General features: G+C 37.4%; 2 protein-coding genes across 2 annotated transcripts in view; one reads left to right on the top strand and one right to left on the bottom strand.

Annotated features, from left to right (window-relative positions):
• LOC311291453 (uncharacterized protein) overlaps window positions 1-1,974 on the bottom strand; it is a gene marked incomplete at its 5' end in the record, with an annotated part of 36,949 nt that extends 34,975 nt beyond the window's left edge. Inside the window, 3 exons of the mRNA XM_084410488.1 lie at window positions 69-234; window positions 849-1,412; window positions 1,884-1,974. Of these exons, the coding sequence (XP_084266614.1) occupies window positions 69-234; window positions 849-1,412; window positions 1,884-1,974 (821 nt within the window). The remainder of the gene's footprint in view (window positions 1-68; window positions 235-848; window positions 1,413-1,883) is intronic.
• A 343-nt stretch (window positions 1,975-2,317) lies between these two features.
• The window catches only part of zcchc2 (zinc finger, CCHC domain containing 2), a 28,970-nt gene continuing 15,211 nt past the window's right edge, over window positions 2,318-16,076 (top strand). The window contains exons 1-4 of the mRNA XM_084411997.1: window positions 2,318-4,675; window positions 9,130-9,238; window positions 9,324-9,394; window positions 14,148-14,219. Of these exons, the coding sequence (XP_084268123.1) occupies window positions 4,112-4,675; window positions 9,130-9,238; window positions 9,324-9,394; window positions 14,148-14,219 (816 nt within the window). The 5' untranslated portion in view covers window positions 2,318-4,111. The remainder of the gene's footprint in view (window positions 4,676-9,129; window positions 9,239-9,323; window positions 9,395-14,147; window positions 14,220-16,076) is intronic.

Below are 16,076 nucleotides of genomic sequence, written 5' to 3'. Positions count from 1 at the left end.
ACATAAGTCAAGCACTTCAACATGTGCAAGAATATATCTATGAGCTATAAATTGCAAAGCAAATTCACCTGGTGTCACGAGTGATGTCCATGCGAGGGCTGAGCTGTGACGCTCTCTCTGATATCAAAGAGCCCTGAACCTTCTGAGCCCCCTCTTCGATCTTCATCAGGCTCATTAAATCAAAGCCTTTCTGATCGTTCACTGTCCCAGGGATTCGCGTCGGACACACCGATTCTGTGAATGATATAATGCAGCCACTCAATTCACAGACACTTTACAGCCTCTAGTTGCACTTCAGCTGTTGTGTAATGCTTTGGATCAGAACGTGTTCGATAACAAGACAACCATAACAGAATAAGAATTATATAATTGAATGAGACCTCTTTGATATCTCAGTTATTTGTCCTAAACAGCAATGAGATTAAATGGAGAGTAAATGGGGACCTTTCAGGAGACTTTTCAGAAGAGATCTCAACACTGTAAAAAAAAAAAAGTCTCAAAAGTCTGAGATCTTAACATAAACTCAAGATTATGCATCAAATTCTTCCAAAACCAAATCTGAGCAGCTATCCACATTAATTTGATTACTATACTCATTTTTTGTTCCTCCTAAGGAATTTCAGGAAAAAACATCTGAGACAAGGTTGATCAACTAATCAACAAGCAGTGACCAAACAACAGAAAATTAATGCCAGTGCATTAAAAAAGTCACTAGTCCAAAGATCTCCAATGGTCTGTATTGCATCCTGTCATGGCAGATGATGACCAAGTCTCTCTTCAGGAGTAAACAAATGTATTGGGCCCCAGGTTTATGTCCCTGTAATGGTTATAAGTCAAGCACGACTCACCCTCGCATAGTTTCTGCTCCATCAGGTCCCATATGCTTGCAATAGATTTGTAGTCCTCCACGTGTAGCACGTAAGTAGAGGCTGGCTTGTTGGCCACGGACACCAACTCAGAGTTAGTGATCTCGTTTCCCACACCGACTGCAAACAGAACAATATTCTGTGCCCTGGCCTCTATTGCAGCATCCTCAACGTCATCCTGTGAACGTCCATCGGTGAGAACCACGGCGATGCGGTTTCTGGGAGACTTGGAGGTGCGGTTGGGCATCCCGAAGACGTGGTCCGTGGCAAACTTGATGGCGCGGCCAGTCCGCGTGTTGCCTCCCAGGTACGAGATGGAGGTGATGGCCTTGACGAGCTCCTGGCCGTTCTGATGCTTTCCCAGAGGAATCTCCAGGCGAGGGGTGTCACTGTACTGGACAACCGCCACCTGAGTGTGCCTGGTGCTCACGTCAAAGCCACTGGTGATGTTGATTAGCCAGCGCTTGGCTGTTTCAAAGTTGGGGAGCCCCAAGCTTGAGGAGCCATCGATGATGAACGCAAGATCATTGGGAGTTGTGCTACAACCTGCAAACCCAGGAAAACATTTGCCCATAGAGTCCACATGCACACAGAGTCGTGTTACAATTCTTGAGGAAATGTAAAGTGGAGACAAGTACATTTGTCCATTCCTGATATCTCAATGTCAAGAGTTGCTCAATTTACCTGAATTCACCCTACAGTGTCAACACAAGAATGACTGAATAAATATTACTAATTTACTTAAGAGTAGTCACTAACATTTATGCATTTGGCAGACGCTTTTATACAAAGCGACTTACATTGCATTCAAGATACACCTGTACATTTGATCAGTTCATGCATTCCCTGAAATTGAACCCATGACCTTGACATTGCTACTGCCTTGATCTCCTGTGTGAGCTACAAATTCCTCAAGAGTGTCACTTTAAGGCACATTTATATTGTTAAAATGTTCAAAGATTTAAACCATTTGACTAATATACCATAAAGTATAAGACTAAGAATAGGATAACAAACCAGCTTGAGTGTCATCTTGCTGGAATCCACTGATGTACGGCAACAAAACACAAACGACCAGTGAACAAAACCTCCATGTCCTCATGGTATGTCAACTAGAAGCCACGTAGCCTGTGAAAAAGTTTATGCAAATATATAATTATCAATATATGTAATGAGCCTTCTCAGAATTATTACTTTTTTACAATTAAATTGTAAATGCTCAATGTAGAGACTCAAAAAAAATGTCTTCAGACTTCAAAACATTTTCAAAAAAGCACTGCAGAAGTACATGATTCAATGATGTTGTTTTAACAAATGCATCCAAAAACGATGGTGTTGCCATGATTTCCCATGGTATATCTTATGGTAATACCATGGTCCTTGGAAAAGTTAAATTGAGAGAACATAAAAAATGTCAATAAACAAGTAAAAACTTAAATGTCTCACCAACAGTGTGATTCCTGGATATCCAGAGGTTTAAAAAGTCAGTCGCCACCAACACGTTACAAGGCAACAGCTTAAAATGCTTTCATCACTGACGTGAATTACAGTCCAGTGCGGAGATGGCAAGATACAGCCAAAGACTATTTTATATCTGCACCCACAGTGACGTACAGCCTTCCCTGGGCAGAATGAAGGAGCGACAGGCATCAGAGAGAGGGAGGAGTACGGGTTTAACCCTCCACAAAACCATCTTCAAAGAAAGTCAAGCCAAATGGCTCCAAGCCTCCATTCCCAAGGCCCGTGCCACAAATAGCGCAGTCCAAAATGTCTTTATTTTCTCTGCCGTCATGCATTGAGTTATTTAGAAGAGTCCATTAACATCACGTCTGTGCAATGTCTTTTGTGTTACAGCAAAGAATATGTCTTTATTCTTCCAGTAGCACATAGTTTGTTTCCATCTAGCTGTTTAGGCCAGATACTTAAACACAGATGTTGGCGCCTTCCTCTGAATCCCAATACTGTGAAAAGGGGACCACCGTCGTTCTCTATTGGGCTGTTTATGAATGAAAATATGTTTAGAAAGAAAGTAGCACATCCAACCACATTAGTACCTGGGGAAGGAATATGTACCTGTGAGCTGCTTTGCTAAACGTCCCTGTGTATATATTTAAACACCACAGAATTGTACACATATCCGCTGTTCAAACACATTTATATATTAACAGAGCTATTTTGGATCAAAGGTGGGCCTCTCCAGCTACCAGAGGAATCACATTAGACAAAAATAGAGAAGACATAAACAACTCAACTGAACTGAAGCATGTGAGTTTAGTTTAATGGTGTGTAGTGTTTTTAATATGATGTAATGACGCTGAACTACAATGCATTTGTTGTGTCGAGGATCTAGGGTGGAAAAGCACTGGAAATGAATGATATATCATCTCAAGAATGAAGAAGGAGAAATGTTTCTGCTTGTCCTAATAAATTCAATGAAATGGTGGTATTGGGGAGAGTGGTTATTATGACATTTCCATAATGTTAACTCTACATGTTCTTGAAGTTGAAAGTGCTTGTTGAAATATTAATATCATGTCACGGCTATACAATGTCGCCCTCTAGTGGATACAATGGTCTTTACACTGAGTACATACTTGCATAACTAATTCCTGGGCTCGGGAACCCCTAGTGGTTCACAAAGTGATTCGTAAAATGACATTTCATGTGTGCTTTTAAATTTCCTTTATAAAAAAAAAACAACAACAACTTTAACTCAAATAAAGTAAAAAGTTCTTAAAAATATGCCTGAAATCATACACACTCCCTTCATGTCCTGACGTCACCAATTTCTAAATGTCTGGATTATGGATTTATGAGGAAAAATAAGCTTGTGGTTTATGTAATTAATCATTGTAATATTTCATTGTATTTTGTTAAATTAGTGTTTCATAAATATATTTAATTATTTAAATATATTTGCTATAGTTTGTATATAGAATCACTCCATAAAAATGTATATTTCGAGCTGCCAAATGAGAGCAAAAGGGCGAGTTTAGGACCCTGCGTCTCATATGATATGACGGGTGGGTGGAGTCACGGATGATTGACAGGATATTCTGGAGGCACGGCAGGCGAGTAATCTCTGGCAAACTGACCACAGCCACACCGTCACACACTACCGACGGCGAATTTTAACGAAATTCCGCCCCAACTCGGGAATTTCATCGTGTTTTGATGCCGAAATATTGTCCGGAAAGCACCACCCATGGACTTCTATCTCTGATGATCGTGTTTGAGAGCTGATAATGATGAAGATGAAGCTGCGAGCGGCGGGAGGCGAAAATCACCGATGCGACTTGAATTCCGTTAACGGAACCGAACGGGAGAGCGGCACCGGAGCGGCTCCGCTCGATAAGGAGACGGTGTTCGAGTGGTTCGGCTTACAGCTGAACCCTGCCGGACGCGTGGAGCTGCTTTGCGGGCTGTTGCATATGTGTCAGCCGCTGGAGCTACGCTTCTTCGGCGCCTGTCTGGAGGATCTGGCCCGGAGAGATTTCAGCGTCCTGCGGGACTTCGAGATCCGGGCCAACTGCCCCGCTGATCTTGAAGGGCTGGTGGACGTAAGCGACCCCGTGGTGCTGTCCAAACTGCTTGTTTATTTGTCTTTGCTCGGATCCAAGAGCAGGGAATGCGCTGGGATTCTCTTCAGGACGTTGAGTCGAATGGACGCGGGGATGTGCGGGGCTCTACCGGAGCCGGAGACGGTGGACCAACTGCGGCTGCTCTTCATGATGGGCTCGTTACACCCGGCGTTCAGTTTCCATCAGCGGGTAGAGCTGCGTGCGCAGTTGGACAGACTCCAAAAATGGGTGTGTGATATTTACCTCAAAATCACTAATAATAATAGTGGCAAAAATACTATGGTAATTTAATGTTTTGATCACGTTCTCCAAAATATAATACAATGGAAGTTGGAAGTACCAACCCTAGGGAAAATTCATGTGACAGTAACTGTTACCCCAGGGTACATTATATGGTAGACATATATAACTTACACACACACACACACACACACACACACACACATATATATATATATATATATATATATATATATATATACATAAATACAGTAGGGCCTACCGACATTACTATTTTTATTGTTTTTGAAAGAAGAGCACAGACTTATGCTCATCAAGCCTGTATTTATTTGATTTAAAAAAATACAGAAAAAACAGTAATATTGTGAAATATTTTTACAGTTTAAAATAATGGTTTTCTATTTTAATATACTTTAAAATGTAATTTATTTCTGTGATGCAAAGCTGGATTTACTCTAGTCTTCAGAGTCACGTGATCCTTTAGAAATCATTCTAATGCTGATTTGCTCCATTATTATCAATGTTATAAAACAGTTGTGCTGCTTAATTTTTATTTTTTTTCTGGAACATGTGATACTTTTTTTCAGGATCAATTGAGGAATAACAACATTTATTCATTTTGCTGAATAAAAATATTCATTTCTTTTAAAAAAAGAAAGAAGAAATCGCTTACCCCAAACTTTTTAACGGTATTGTATGTTGTTACAAAATATTTCTGTTTTGAATAAATGTTGCTGTTTTTTTCTTTTTACTTTTGATTCATCAAAGAATCCTGAAAAAAAAAAATCATAGGTTTCACAGGTTATAAAAAAAATATTAAGCAACTGTGATAATAAATCAGCATTATAATGATTTCTGATGGACACTGAAGACTGAAGTAATAATGGCTGATGAAAATTCAGCTTTGCATCACAGAAATAAATTATATTTTGAAGTAGCCTATATTAAAATATAATATTATTTTAAATTGTATTAATATTTTACAATATTAGTGTTTTTTTTTTTTCTGTATTATAAGATACTTTTTTTTTTTTTTTCAGAAACATTAGAAATGGTAATGTTTCAGAACTTTAAACCTTTAAACCTAAATCTTTAAACTTTAAAAATATACGTACCGGTATATATCCTAAGGTATTGAAATTCATGTATAATTGTATTTACATGGTACTCTGGGGAATATTATGGTTCTACTATGGTATGTCCAAAACATGGTAGTAACTAGTAAGTAATATGATACTTTTTCATATATTGTCCAAAGTTACTAATAAAAATGACCCAAAACACTTGGAGAAGCATATACTAACCATTCTGTACCAATATGAATCATGTAAAGATTTAAAGTCACTAACAAAAAGTACCATAGTATAATTTGAACATGTTTTATGCCAATACCATTGTTTATTATAGGCTACATATCAAAATACCGTGGTGTTATCATGTGATGCCATCAGTGCTCCATGGTACCGCCACTTAAACTGGTTCATGAAACTGAATAACCTCTAGCATAAAACATAAAAAAGTAATGTGTGCTGGATTCCTGTTGGAATTTCTATCATACTTTCGAATCAATCCTAAAGGATCAAGTAAGATCCTACTGGATAAACTGACACTCCTACAAGATTTCTCGATTATTATTTAATTTTTAGAGTCTTATTGGATATTGTGCAGTGCTTATTAAAGTTCTAAATGTTTTGTGCTGGAATAAATGTCTCACTGTTTGGGCAGTTAAAGGAATCACATGGCTCCTGAAAGATTGTATTTACATTCCAGTGGATGTTCTGCAGGTGCCTGTTCCTGTGCTGGTCTTGTTGGGAGTTTTAAAGATGCAGTTTTGTTTAGATCTGTTGGAATCTTGGAAGAAAATTCCATCTGGGATTGGTTTCAGATACTCCGATAGGATTCCGTTTGTTGGTTTTGACTAGGGAGAGCCAGAGGTGTATCAGACATCTGCAGGATTCATGTGCTGTGCTCATGTCAGATGATTGACAGCTGTCAATATGTTCAGTCATATAAAGTGTCTCTCTTAAACAAGACACTAGCCGCGTTTTTCCATCACCCTTCAAATTGCGCAAATTGCGAATTGGAAATACGCCCAATGGAAACACGTCGATTTCGCAAAAACTCCCGTTTATCGCAAAAAAGTTTTCACGCTCGCATGAGGTTTTTCAGGCAATTCGAAAAAGGAATATTTCGCACAACTGCAATGGAAACAGTTTTTGCGCATTAACCTGACTTAGAAGGCGCGGTGTGTTTGGACAGAATACGAGACAAGTTACATATTTTATATATAACTATATTATTAAATTATATATCAAATATAATTATTAAACTATATGAACTATTTTATATTATTATTATTAAACTATATTAACTATTTTATATTATTATTAACTATATAACTATATTATTAAAGTTATATATCAAATATATTATTAATCAACATAAAAAAAAAAAAAATTGCATATTTGCATATTGCATTGCAATATATATATCTCTTTTTTTTGTTTGTTTTTTTGCCTGGTTATCTAATGTGAGTTATATGTGTCAGCAAATGATAGCACATTCCTTTTTCCTCCTTGATAGGAATATGGAAGGTGCTATCTCAAATCGACAAAGCCTTTAATCCAACACAAGTACATGATGGGACGTTTGCTTTGCTAAATTCGTCTGTCTTATAGGCTTGTGGTTCAATGCTATCCTCCCTGATCTCCTTTGATCTCTCCATGTGAATGACTTTATTGTGGGCTTTGCATTTTGTAAATGAGGCCATGTGTGGGGGTTTTCGTCGCACTCATTAGACTGAATCGGGTCTCCAAAATGACATTGTCTGTCTGTTTATGAATGTATGTTGTTTGTTGCTGATGTCAAGTTGAGAATGATGTTAATGGTTTAAATGATGGCGATGAGTCGCGGACATGTACGCTGTAGCATTATGCTCAATTGCTATAAAACAAGAGGAAACGATGGATCACTTGGTTCACTCAAAGTAATTGACATATTTTGAATGACTGAATGTGAATGGCTTTTATTTGGTTTGTGTAAGTGTCGCGCCTCATATGCAATGCTTTGATTTACGGCCCACGTTTGGAAATGTCAGGTTTCTAGATGAGTTGTTGTCAGATCGTGTTTTTTTTTTTTTTTTTTAACACCAACGAAATGTCTTGAAACTAGGAAATGATTAAATTAGTGATACGGCAATATGTGGGCTGTAGCCCCGCCCCTTTTCAGCGTTGCGCTCGTTGTCTTTTGACTTCCGGTCTGTATTTTCACAGCGATATTGAGTATTTATGAATGAACGGCTCGTTTTAAAATCTTCCCGGTCTACTGACATTTGTTAAGACATCTGCTTTAAACATTACAATCCTCATGATAACTTCCGTTAACTTTACATTAAGTAAATCCACTTCAAAAGCTAATTACTCCTGGACAGCAATGCCATAGAAATATACAGAGCGACTGCAAAAACGGAAGTTCAAAGACAATATTCTAAAGATGGCGGCGCCCTCGTTTCTCTGGCGCATAAGGTCTATAGGCTATTGATTAAGAGTTTATAACTGCACCTGATTGGTTAACTGAAGTGGTGTAGCGTCCAATAACGAATTCTACCGACAGCTGTCAAAGTATATTGCAAATTTTCGGTATGCATCTTCAAAGTATTTGAGTTTAAGTAAATATTTAAGTGTTCATTTAAATTCAGCATTTTCTTTGTGCAGTTCATTAGCTATCATTCATTTTTATTATATTTATTGACATTATAATGGCCATCCTGCTGTCTACTAGATGGGTATTGTCCATTAAAAAAAATCATTTATCAACTATTTTATATATATATGCAAAAGCCTCTAAGTGCCATCTGAAATTTTCTTCTAGAATGATAATTTTTATCAAGCTTGTATTATTTAAGTTCAGTAATTTCACTTAAACGGCAATGAAAATTACCTATTAATTGTCATTTAAGTGAAATTACTGAACTTAAATAATACAAGCTTGATAAAAATTATCATTGTAGAAGAAAATATAATATATATATATATATATATATATTTATATATATATATATATATATATATATAATATATATATATATATATACACACACAATTCCATACCTTATTCTAACCTGCTCTGACATGATAAAGTAGGCAATTTTAGGAGACACAATGACAATAGGTGTGAAGTTGGGTGAATGCACCTTTAACCTGAGTCTTGTCACCTTAGACAAATGTTTTTGTTGGTTCCTTCACTTAACTGTATATTAAACATCAAATATGGCTTGTTTTGTTGCTTAACGTTACAGTTTTGATTTTAGTGTGGAAAGGACAATAAACCTACATGTATATAAATGTATAGGCTATATTATAAACTTTTTTTTTTAGAAAGTGTGATGTTGGAAATGAATGTGTTTACTCACCTTTTTAATTAATTTTCTTTCGCTGTGACAGAGCCAGTTTTCCAGGCCGGGGTTCCTCTGTCGACACCGGGAGAATGACGTAGACTGGACTCTTTGCAGCAACGCCAGTCCACACCTCAGTGGCACGACGCCGAGGGAAGGTAATATCTCCGTCGCATGTTGAAAACCTTAAAGAATAAAGCCACATTTGCAGCCCTGTAACGATGATGTTCTTTGATGTTGCAGTGGTGCACATTGAGAAGATCATTCTGAAGGAGGTTACCATGGGAGGAGAAGGCAGGCTGTACAGTTTCGAGGTAAGTTCAAAAACCCCTCAGAGACAGCCGAGTTTCAACACTGACGTTTCATTTAAAAGAAGCTTCCAGGATTTTCACAGTTGTGGAAAATGATTTAGAAAGACATGCACCCGTAGTTGTGTGTCATAACGGTAAGTAAGAGTCTCCTAAGAAAGCAAGAAAAGAAATGTTGGTTGGTCTGCACAGAATCTACAGATTTCCACCGAATTCAAATGACTGTATTAATGAATTTGAATTAAATTATAATTTAAAGTGCCCCTATTATGGTATTTTAAAAGTTCCTAATTTTGTTTTGGAGGTCTCCTACAATAGTTTTACATGCATCCAAGGTTAAAAAAGACTTTTGCATAAGCAGCATATGTTTTTTCACAGCATCTGAAACGGTTCAATACAGGATTCAGTCTCTCTAAACCCCTCCTTTCCGAGAGCCTACTCTGCTCTGATTGGTCAGATCGCCCAGTCTGTTGTAACTGGTCTAGTGTTTACAGTGTGTGCCGGAAGTGAAACGCCTATTACCATATCTGAATTTCAGCTCTGGAGGCTTCCTCAGTGATCGTCTTACACAGTGATATTAACCGTAATGATTTTCCGTATAAATTCCAGCATTTTTCCAGTGGATTTCAGAAAGAGTTTGACAAAAAAAAGTGACAAAAAAAACTATTATAATAAATATTGTTATCGTGAATTAAAATTTCTCATATTGTGAAATAAGATTGTAGTCAAATCGCCAAATTTATTCCCCGCATAATCATTGCTAAATATAATAGAGTTTTAATCATTTTTAAAATACGTTTTCTTTAGGCCACACAATAACAATAATTATTATCTAATCTCAATATCTGCCAGAATTTTAATATTGCTGCATCCTTAATATTTGATGTATTTGATATTATACAGCTATATGGAGTGTGCTTAGATTGCTATGGAAAAGATAAGGTTCAACATGAAATCAAAATGGACCCCATTCACTTTCTTAATTCATGTTCTTGGTGTTATTGTACATGTTTTTTCAATACCAAACCGCCTGGCCACATTCTGGTATGCTAACACCCACGTTTCACGATTTAGTCAATTCCCGATGGACAAAGTCCTACACTACATTTTTTTTCCCCCTCATTGAATATCATGTTCCACTCGGAAATACGCTGTACAGTAAAGTTTGAATTTAAAACAATTTGTTTTATTTGTGCTAACGTGGTTGGTAAAAAAGAACATTGATGTTGCGTAGGTGCAGTGTGAATCAATTCACAGTTAATCACAGTTAATGTCTTTGTCGAAGCTGTTGTTTTAGATTTGCACACACGCTTTGCATTATTCATGGTGTTAAAAAGGCCTTAAAATCGACGTGCTCTCAGCCTCTATGGCTCCAGACATGTCCTGAAAGCTGAGCTGAGCTCTCGGCTGTGTACATGAGATTCTTGCCTCTCTGGGACAAGTGAGGAAACATGCAAAGCCTGAGCTGTAAACATCCGGTTGTTGATACAGAGTTGACAGCCTCACCAAAGAGGCTTTGGCTCGGCTCACAGTGAGAGTATGGACCAGTGCCAAAACGGCCAGAGAGAGAGAGAGAGAGAGGCCTGACTGAGAGAAGTGCTTTTCTTTTCCTCTGCTTAATGTATCGTGTAATTTTCAGGGGTCAAAACTGCCCTGGAATCCTCCAATACAGTTTTATCACAAAAGCTACGATAAATATCCTGTAAAAATCATTGTATTTCCAAGGAAAATATGAAACTAAGGAAAGCAAGATGAAAATCTTGCATGTTTTGTTTGGGCTGTACTGCAATTGTCTGACATCTTTGATAAGTGAGAGTGTCATTTTTTTGCATTTTTAGTTTGAATAAATGGTCAACCCATTGTACTTTGATATTGTGTAGCATTTTGCTACTTACTAAATACTGAAACAGTATTTAATGAAGAATTAAGCGCATGAATTTGTCCATGGGCCGTGAAAAGGTGGTTGAAGGTGAAAAGTTGAAAAAACGATAGAGTCCGCTAACTAGGTTTTGGTCATCCTGATGGATTGGTTTTAAGACACCAGTCTTTAAATTGACCGCTAGAACCGCTCCTATAGCCGTACTCATCAATACTGACATCTTTAGCCGTCGCGCCATGACTCGTTCTGTTTTTGTTTTTTTTGAGCGTTGTGTTTTTAGGACGCATGAACTAGTTCCACTTTTAAAATGGCTTTGACAGTTTCACTATTAATCAGGTCTTGTAAAAGGTCATGCTGAGCTGTCTGCCTAAAACTTACAGACAGGGTGCGAGTGAAAATTGGCTTTGACAAGTAAATAAAACGTTATTTGACTTGGTTCGGCATTATGCAACCATTCTATTTCAGGGGCTAAATGTTCAGTGACAAAAAATTCTTCATTTATTACAAATAAACAGAACTTCCATAACAGCCTGTCTGCTGGGCTGTTGTTCAGTTTTCGTAACCTAAAGCCTGTTTGGAGGCTGAAGTGGGAAGGAGACGTATTGAGGACGTGACAAGACTTTTGCTCTACTTTGCCCAGGATATATTAAGCTAGAAAACAGTGCTGACAGAGATTTTTTTTTTAAGTGTTTAAAATCACAATCTGTCTGTAGCTATGGTTTCATAGTCCTATTTTTATGCGCATTTGAGGATATTGTATCCAAAACTGCAGGACGGAAACGCATAAAGATGCTCTAAAAATGCGCTTAAAGACTCGTTTTTATCCGAGGAGAAAACATGCGTATCAACTTCGATGGAAACACGTTTACCGAATAAATTCCTCGATGCGTATTTAAAAAAAAAAAAAAGTCATGTGACTTTCGATGGAATGGCATAAACGGACTAACCAGCGGAACGATCTTTTTTTGCACAGCATCTGAAATGCTGTTTTGGTTGTTCTGAAATGGCTGAGCAAAGTCTTTCGTCAAAGTGATTCGGTAGATTTCCCTCCCAGAACTCTCTTCCCAAACAACAGCATCTGCCCCGGAAAGCAAGATAGATTACACGTTTATTGCATTTCGTCTGCGCGCTCTAAGACACAAGTAATTTATCATGTATGAAAATTAATATACAGTGTCTTTTCCTACTTTTCTAAGTGATATTAAGCGCCAGTTTATCAGGAAGTGACGATTTTGTCCTCTTCGACTCGCTGGATGGAAACGGTATTTTATTCGCAAATGTTTAAAAGTTAAATTCGCAATTTTGGATGGAAACATGGCTTCTGTCACTTTTGTTTCGATATCATCATAAATTGCATAAATTACTGTTACTTCATATTATTAAACATGGTGTAACATTCACGTTTACTGGAAATTCTGAAAATACTGGAATATTTTCAGTGTGAACATAAAATCTTTAGATGCTGTGATTTGTGCACAATCACTCCTGGTTATTACGTGGCGTTATTCCAATCCAGAATGAGTTCACCTCAACCATTCTAATCAAAACAAGAATCGAAGGAAAGGGAAATCTGTCTTCTCCCCCAAATTCGAGCCACTACCTTTACTCTGCTTGTCTTCAAGTCTTGAATTCCAACTTAATGTGAGTTGCATCCCAATCAGAAATCCCCATGCGTCACTAGTAAGACGGATTCTCCACCCTTTCCCAGGCTTACCACTGAACCCTGACCACCTGTGTCTCGCCAAACCCTACGATTAAGACATCAGTATTCACTGGAGAAGCAGACCAAACCGCGTGCCAGCCCTTGTTAAGGCTAAAATATTTACTCCGTGCGATGGGCTACCCGGGTGTTGAAAGAGCCGGTTTGGAGTTACAGATAAACACTGTTGTCTGAGATGGAGGAATTGCCGCAATTACAGACATCATCTAATCAAGTCTTTTTGAGTGGAGATCTGGAATGGACTGGAACTTTCACAATGGCTGTAATTTATTTAAACATGTATTGTGTATTTCTACTGAAAACTACAGTGAAAAAAGTTCTTCTATTCTGTAAATCCACAAACATGAAATGGCATATATATATATATATATATATATATATATATATATATGTATATGTATATGTATGTATGTATATGTACACATACATATATACAGTAAAAACATCTATAATGTTACAAAAATCACTTTTCATCAATTTAATGCATCCTTACTAAATAAGTGTTCCTTATTAAGTGCATCCTTACTGTCCCCAATTTTTTTAACCATAGAGATGTTTGAAAATAACAGACTTTAGTCTTTACCGATTTAAAAATGCTAGTTATGCATGTTTAAATATTATTTTCAGTTTAGCTCAGAGACTTCAATTTCTTTTCTACCAAACGTTTGCATGAGCTAAAGCCTTGCGGAATTCATTTAAACCAATTGAATGCTATTGGCTGAAATGCTGAGGCCTAAAAAAGTGCAGTGACCTAGTTTGGCAAGAATGGATTCTGGGCATACGCCCCATGCTGATGTCATTGTCTTTATTTAGACTGGTTTAAATATTTCAGGTATGCCCATATTTCAATGGGAGATTCCATTAGAATATTTTATTTACCTAACACACCATAAGATTTGAAAATGAGGTAATAGTCTAAGAGCTCAAATGTTCTTCTCTTGCTGTAATGTCATTTCTGGAGCCCAAAGTATTGGAATATTTGACCGAGGACAATGTGAAGAAATCCAAGTTAAGGCATCTGTGGCAAGTGGACAAGTGCAGTTATTCATGTCTGGGTGAAATATGATGAGCTTTTGGGGAATCCAAGTAAAAGATTCATTATGTCCAGACCGATGACGGCAATACTAGTCTCTTCTCACCGAGCTTCTGTTCTTTTGCAGGTGAAATGGTCAGACTCTTCGTCCACTGCTGTCACCAAAACTCACCGTGAGTTGGAGGATTTTCTTTTAAAGGTGAGTAGAGAGACAGGTCTTTGTATTTCGTGTTCGTTTAGTCTCGTGGATCTGGCGCACATGCCAGTGTGCCAACCAGTCGGGCAAGATGCCACCTGGCCAGACCAGCAAGGGACATCCATCTGTTTCGGTTTCTATTTCCCTCTCTCTGGCTCTGTTCGAAACAGAACACTAACATTCTGCGAACTGCATTGTGTGTACTTCAGTGTTATTTTAGTATTATTTACATACAGTATTTATTTTGAATTGGCTTTTATTTTTATATTTTCATTCTTAATTTTAATTTCAGTTTAGGTTTTAGTAATTTTGTTACATGCTTTTTTTTATTTTTTTTTATTAGTTTCAGATAGGGCTGGGCGATATGGCCCAAAAAAATAAATCACGATAATATTTTTTTATATCAGTCGATATCGATAATTATCACGATAAAAGTCAAATCTTTATTTCTTTCAAGTTTAAAGGCAGATTTTTGCTCCCAAGTGAAAGTTGTAGAAACAAGAGCGTTAATTGTGGTTTTAAACTACTATTGTCAGAACATATCAGTACAAACACTTACCAAACAGGTGAACATTTCACAAATCTGAGGTACAACATTCAAACATTTGTCATTTTTCCTTAACAAAATAAATATCTTTATTGGACAATTAATTTCTTAGTTTCTGCATGTGCTCATTTTTATTTGGTAAAATGTAATATTCTGACTGTTTGAGTTTTATTAAACTTAACCATTGGTCATCCAGTATCATGCATTTAGATCATGATAACCACAGATAAAACCAGGCATAGCCTGTAGCACCTCACTTTTATGGCAAAATGTAACTTTATGGTTTCTATGGTATTTGTATGAAAAACAGTAGCTTACATACATTATTAAAATACTGTAATTATATTCCATCAGTCCTTTAATACATCGTCTACATTAATAATATAATACAATTCAATATGTATATATCCCACAGTTCATGGTGCAGTTAATATTACTAGGCTAACGTTACAGTAAATCCGTGGTAAATGATGGGAATTTGTTGACAGAAAAGCCTTCTGACTGTATCGTTGCGCACAGTGTTTCTCCTGTTGGTCAGCGCTGATTCATCTGCCTCTAAACTGGTTTAAATCACTGAGACATTTGTGTTCTTCGCTGAAAATTCAAGCGCTTCTCACTGGATCTCGTGACCTTGACCGAGACTGATCAGAGTAAACGCATCTGCTCTAGTGAGCTCGCGCTGCGCTGCCGTTTGGACTTTGAGCCGAGCAGATAAATGGTCCGTGTGGCGCGCGGTTCAAATGAGTTTCGTTCCGCTTTTGGCGCATAAACATTATCGAACATTTATCGAACTCTTGATATCGTTTTATCGAGAAAAATTATATCGCGATAATTATCGTTATCGTTTTATCGCCCAGCCCTAGTTTCAGATAGCTTGATTTATTTTTTATTTTAATTATTTATTTTAGTACCTGAACTTAAATTCTTAGATTTTCGTGTGAGAGTGTGTGTGAGTGTGTGTGAGTGTGTGTGAGTGTGTGTGAGTGTGTGTGAGTGTGTGTGAGTGTGAGTGTGTGTGAGTGTGTGTGAGTGTGTGTGTGTGTGTGTGTGTGAGTGTGACCAGCCAGCGGTCCCTACAAGAGAAATGGATTAATAAACATACTATATAATGCTTATTTGAAAATGTAAAAATGCAGATAGTTTTGTGTGATGGGTTGGTTTAGGGTTGGGGTTAGGGGATAGAATATACAGTGTGTGTGTGTGTGTGTGTGTGTGTGTGTGTGTGTGTGTGTGTGAGAGAGAGAGAGAAATTACATTCCAGTCAAATGATTGACTCAAGACTCAAGCTATAACACTGGAAATGGAGAGTCAGG

Source organism: Rutilus rutilus (genome assembly GCF_951802725.1).
Source record: "Rutilus rutilus genome assembly, chromosome: 6".
NCBI lineage: Eukaryota > Metazoa > Chordata > Actinopteri > Cypriniformes > Leuciscidae > Rutilus > Rutilus rutilus.
The sequence above is the reverse complement of the archived record's forward strand: the minus strand, read 5'-3'. Positions and strand labels throughout refer to the sequence as shown.